This window comes from Manis pentadactyla, chromosome 12 (genome assembly GCF_030020395.1).
Source record: "Manis pentadactyla isolate mManPen7 chromosome 12, mManPen7.hap1, whole genome shotgun sequence".
Classification (NCBI taxonomy): Eukaryota; Metazoa; Chordata; class Mammalia; order Pholidota; family Manidae; genus Manis; species Manis pentadactyla.
In genome coordinates, this window is record NC_080030.1 from 72,078,284 (window position 1) to 72,084,283 (window position 6,000).

Consider the following 6,000-nt stretch of genomic DNA (forward strand, 5'->3'; position numbering starts at 1 on the left):
TGCCTCAGGCTGCTATTCCAATATGGTGGAGCCGCGTCAGAGGGGGAATAGGCGGGAGGCTGTTTATCGCAGTGAGGAGCCTCTGAGCTGCACTGCAGGGGTTCGGGCGCCCAGAGTTCCCTGGGATTCGCAGCTGCTGGGCTAAGTGTCCCAGGGCGCTTCCATCCAGCTGTGGGGTCCCTGTCCCTTTAAGACTTTCAAAAAGCACTCGCTTTTCTTTGTCCCAGGTGCGCCGGCTGCAGGAACCCGCTCACAGGTCTTACTGTCCTGTTTCCCTAGTTTCCAGCACCCCACACACGCACTGTGTGTCTGTGCTCTGGTGCAGATGGCTGGGGCTGGCTGATTAGCAGTCCTGGGCTCCCTCTCCCTCCCTGCTCCAACTCCTCTCCTCCCACCGGGAGCTGGGGTGAGGGGCGCTCGGGTCCCGCCGGGCAGGGGCTTGTATCTTACCCCCTTCGCAAGGCGCTGGGTTCTCGCAGGTGTGGATGTGGTCTGGCTGTTGTCCTGTGTCTTCTGGTCTCTCTTTTAGGGATAGTTGTATTTGTTGTATTTTTAAAAATATATATGGTTTTGGGGGGAGATTTCCACTGCTCTACTCATGCCGCCATCTTGGTTCTCTCCTCAATAGTTTTTTTTAGTCTAAGAATTAAATATAATTAGATCCGAGCAGAATTATAATCAATACTTATTTAAATACAAATATTTTTGGGTGGAGGAGTACAGGACAGGGAAAAATGTAAGGTGGTACAGTAGGTTGTCTCCAAAACGGTTGCCATTAATTCCCCCTTCCTTCACACCTCCTACCTCCCCCCAACCTTTCTGCACAAGCCATTTTCTCATTGAAAAGAAAAGTCTATTTCACCATTTTCTTAATTTGGGGCAGACCTGTAACTTCTCAGTCCAAGAGAATACAGCAAAAGTAACACTGAATGATATCCAAAGCTAGGTCTTAGAAGCCTTGTAAACCTTGGCCTTTGCCCAGGTCTCTGGGAACATGCTCTGGGGAAAGTCACCTACCACCTAACTACCCTGAGGCCACTATCACATGAGAAAGCCCAAGCCAACCATGTAGAAAGACGGGAATGAAGACAGATAGCCAACCTGCCCTCACCTATTCCAGCCATCAAGAGCCAGGAGCCGGATGTATGATGAGAAAGCTTCATGTTCCAGCTGCTATCTGAGCTACCCAACTAAAACCCCTACACTGTCTTTTCCAAACACTGTGCTTCTGGGTACCCTACAAAGCAATAGATGATCAGAACAGTCACCAAGCCTTCCCCCATCTCATTTCTCGACTTTTCATTACACAAATTTACCTACTGCATTTACTGTTCCCAATGCAACTCAATGCTGTTGTTCAGTTTAGTCTGACATGGATGCTGCCAATAAGGAATTCTCCATTCTCACTCACACACACACACACACACACACACACACACACACACACACACACACACAAATACTGTACTGTTCCTACTAATCCAAATTTAAGCTATTTCTGTATAGGTATCACTTCCTTTCTTACTATGGGCATATGGAAGTAACCCTGCTTCTTCACAGGGATTATTCTACTTTTTCTCTCCTTAAACACAGGCTTTACCACTTAGCATTTATATATTAGCTTGTATTAATTTTTAGTAGGTATCACTAACTTGATATAGCTTGACTCTTAAGGACACCATTTCCTGTACTTCTTTGTATCCCAGTGCTTTACCACAGTATTCAATAAATGTGGCATTTATGAGTACATCAATAGGATTTTTTAGTAAGTACATGTGTAGAAATAGGCTTAAATAAAAGCTTGCGAAAACTGATAAAACTTTAAGTATCTATACTTCCCCTGAAAAAAAGACATTTTTTTCTTGCATATCCACATGGCTTATTCCAGGTCTACACCCAAAAATCAATGAAACTTTTCTTGGCCACCCTACTTAAATGTGTACCCCTTCCTCTACCACTGAATCTCAACATTCCTGTTTTTCTTCCCTGCTTTACTTTCCTCATTGCACTTATGACCTAATATACATACTTTACTCATTTACAATATTTGTTAGACTTCCACTGAAATCTGAGTTCCCTGAGCACTGGGATTTTTGTGTTTTATTCACTGCTGGCACCCCGTGCTCAGAACAGAACCTAGTACTTAACAGATGCCGAACTGTCACCTGTTGAATAAATGAATGAATCGGAACCAAGAATGGGTAAATCGAAAGTGACTTACTTCAAATAATGAAAATTATCCCTTAAAAAATAATTCAAACTGCTTTTATAGTAGGGCACAAAGTGCCCAAAATCCACTCACTGAAAATGAACCTTAAAAACTTCTTCAGGTTATCAGTCAATACTTGGTTATCTTGATTTCTTCCTTTTCATTAACAATCATTTTTCTTTTAGCGAATAGGACACAGGATATTTCTGAATCACATCAGTTTTTCAGTAACAGAAATTGCCGGAACAAGGAAGTGTGGCAATATTATCTGTGTAAGCAGGCATAGTCACCTCGTTAAAGTACTGAGCTATAGACGTTTTTCTTTCCTAATGGAAGGTAAAGGTACTTGCTTTAACAGAATCACCTGGATATAAGTGAGTCACTTATAAGTTATTTCCCCACATTGCTTAATGGCCTTAACTGATTTCCATTCTGCTTCACTTATTTTTTTACCCCAGGAAATTTTTCTGTTGCACTGGTTTAAGCAAAGGTTGTTTGTGTTGCTTCCTAATAGTCTTGTGATTTCTATTAGTGTGCCGAGTTCTTTGGCAAGTTCCATAAAATGTCAGCCTCAAGTATATTAAACTTTACCTACAGGGTAAGTTATCATTTGAGGATATGACAGGCAACTGAGCCACCATAGTCCTTGCTGACTACCAGGAAGGTGATAGGTGAATCAAAGATTAACACCTGGTAAGAGTTACTACCCAGCCTTGAGCTACACTTTCTGACAAAACCCCACATACTTAAACCCACTTATCTGACAAAGATTTAAAGGTAAATACCAAGTTGTAGCTGCTGTGGTAAGTAACACTAAATTATATTACTGAAAAGAGAATAAAACATTAGTTTTCCTTCCTTTATATAAATACTCCTTTATCATTCTTGTTAGCACATCTTCGTGTCCAAGGAAATCCTACTGCTTCAGGACGTAACTAAAACTCAAACCTGACATTCAGAGCTTCCCCAACCTTACCTCCTACTCATTCTTTAGTGTTCAGTTTAAATCCTATCTCTTCTGTGAGAACATCTCAAGTTTATTCATTCAGAATTTTTCTTCCCCCTTCTCATAGTAGTTACTTACTCCCAACACTTACTGTTACTAATCATGTCACCTACATTGGCGTCTACTCCTCACAAGCCTGAGAGTCCACGGAATTAAATGTAAGATTTCAAGGAATGTGCCCAGTACAGAGTTTAAGATTTGTAGCCACCCAATTAAGTTTTGAATTATCTTACTTACAAATATACCCTATAGTGAAATTCATTTCCTCAGTCAAAACTTATGGGACATCTGTTATTGTGTCAAGTACTGCACTGGTCACTGAAGATCAAGAACTGCGCACCACTCCAGACCTCGGATGACAGAAGCTGACCATCTTCCTTTCTGACTATCCAGTCTCTCTCGTACTTTTCAAAAACCAGTTCAAATTCTATCTGGCCCCAAATCACTCAGCTTATGCATAAATCCTTCATAGTCTGACTGGGACTTAAGACAGTGCCTTGAACCTCTGAAAAAACACTGGTATAACAAAAGGGCAAATAAACGGAAAATCGCAACTGGCTAAAATTTCAATCTCCCTATTAACACCTTTGTAACTTTGGACAAATCAGTGAATGTTTTTGATCCTCGTGTCCCTGATTTGTGAGACAAGGGTATACAAATACTACCCACCTTAATGAGCCATTATAAAGAACAATAAATATTTTCTAAACGAATAGGAAGCAACTGAACAACTCAAAGGACTTACTAGGTGTTTAGCACAGCTTATTTCCCTTCCCCAAAAGCGCTTGTACCGTAATTTACATTCAAGGGCTTCGGCACCGGGGAACTCGCGGAGCCGAGACGGCTGCTGTGGGCGGTGAGCCAAGGGTACTCCTGCCGGCTGTGCGGTCCCCCCTACCTGCACCGGACCTCACCTTGGTGGTCGTAGACGCTAATGTAGGAGATGCCCACGGCCATACACCACACCACGAGACTTGCGATATCGGAGAAGCTGGGCTCCTGATCTTCCTCGGTGACCACCAGGCCCATATGCACAGGCAGCTTCTCCAAGGAACGGCCGTCCGCGCGCCAGCGCAGCCGGAGGTGGGCGGCGGCCGGACCGGGCCTCCCTCTCGGGTGCGGGTGGTGACGGCGGTTCCTGCCGACAACCGGGGGCTTGCGGAGCGTGAAGCCGAGCAGCGCTAGGACCGCAGCGGAGGCGGCGCGACAGCAGCGCCGCCAGATCCAGTTCCAGGTGCCGAACCGAACGCGGAGCCAGGAGGTGAGCGTGCGGTGCAAGCAGAGCAGAGCGTGCGGCACCCGCCACACCAGCTCGTACAGCCCCGTCATACTCTCGTGGCGCCTTTCCTTCCTTCCCTCCCACACCTACGGTGCGACGGAGTTTTATCCTACCCGGCGGCCGGCGCCGGCCATCGCTCCACTTCCCCACCGCTCCCGGCGCCGGAGCCGCTTTCCAATGCCAACACCTTACCTCGCCCCCGCCGCCATCTTCCCCGAGGCACGGCAGCCCCGCCCCCGATGGTACATGGACAGTTCTGATTGGTCGGCGTGAAACTCTGGCGCGTCTTCTTGGTCCGAGCATGTAGCCTGGCGCGGCGCGGCGTGGGAGAGCGCGCGCCTGCGAACTAGGCTGGCGAGATACTACGGGCGCCCCCTGGTTGTATGGAGGGCGAGGGGCAGACGCCGCGGACCCTTCCACGTAGCAACCAAGTCGCACGGCGTCACGATTGGAATGGGCGATCCTAGGGACCTGGGTTTTTGTTGTTTCCTCGTGTCCCTTGGGTCCTGGGTGTCTGACACTGTTTCTTCTCACTGCCCCGCCAGAAACGGTTTCCAAGGAGCAAAAGTGGCCCAAGGGGAGTGGAAATTACAAACACCCTAAAGAACCTTAGGGATAGAACGTGGCCCTCAACAAATGTTGATGCTGGGGATCAACCTGTGTCCACAAAACCTGGGTCCACAAAAGTGTGTGCCGAGGCGGGAGTGTGCGCCTTGGAGAGGTCCTGCAATTGTACTTAAGTCAAACCTAGCTGAGGCTAATTATTCCCAGAGTAGGTATCCAAAGCATCTAAAATTTGGGAGTAAATCATACTTATTTGATAGTTTGGGTTTTTAAAAAAATCTGTAAGTTAATTCCCTGAATCTGTGTTGTCATAAAGAAGCTAACCTGAACATCCTGAACATCTTGCCCTGGGTATTAATCAGATAAGATTACTCCCACATAATGTTTAAAATTAAGAAATATGGGAAGTGATCCTCTGGCTTAAGGCTGTTATGACTAGAGCACCATGAAAAGACTATAGATGAGATTATAGGAAAAGAAAACAGAAACCATTTTATCCAAAGGCTGTATTAGAGTTACTTCATCAGTTTGTATGACATGAGACCGAAATAGCTAACAGCTTCGTTCTAGAAAGATGTCTGAATCGTGTGCAATGACTTGGGCCAGTAGGTCAAGACGCTGGCTGTCAGGAGACAGGAGGAAGAAAAAAACGCAGTCACAGTATTTTCTCTAGCAACGAATGAGATGTGGCGATCAGGGGAAGATGAAGCAGACCAAACGGGTGCTATCGGTCAAAAAAAATACGGCACATAATTTAGGTATTGCTACCAGGACTCAAGAGATGTGGCATATCAGTACGTGAAAAAGGGGTCTTGAATTTATGTGGAAGGGAAAGTGGACTATAATGAATACACGGATGAAGATAATGTGAGGCAACAAGTAATAACAATCATAGCTGATATCGTTATATTTCTGAGTGACCAGGCAGTAGGCATAGAGTAG

General features: G+C 45.6%; 1 protein-coding gene and 1 pseudogene across 1 annotated transcript in view; one reads left to right on the plus strand and one right to left on the minus strand.

Moving 5' to 3' along the window:
• NUS1 (NUS1 dehydrodolichyl diphosphate synthase subunit) overlaps window positions 1-4,729 on the minus strand; it is a 42,089-nt gene extending 37,360 nt beyond the window's left edge. Inside the window, exon 1 of the mRNA XM_036925038.2 lies at window positions 4,130-4,729. Within this exon, the coding sequence (XP_036780933.1) occupies window positions 4,130-4,544 (415 nt within the window). The 5' untranslated portion in view covers window positions 4,545-4,729. The remainder of the gene's footprint in view (window positions 1-4,129) is intronic.
• On the plus strand, window positions 4,672-6,000 carry LOC118932005 (single-stranded DNA-binding protein, mitochondrial-like; annotated as a pseudogene).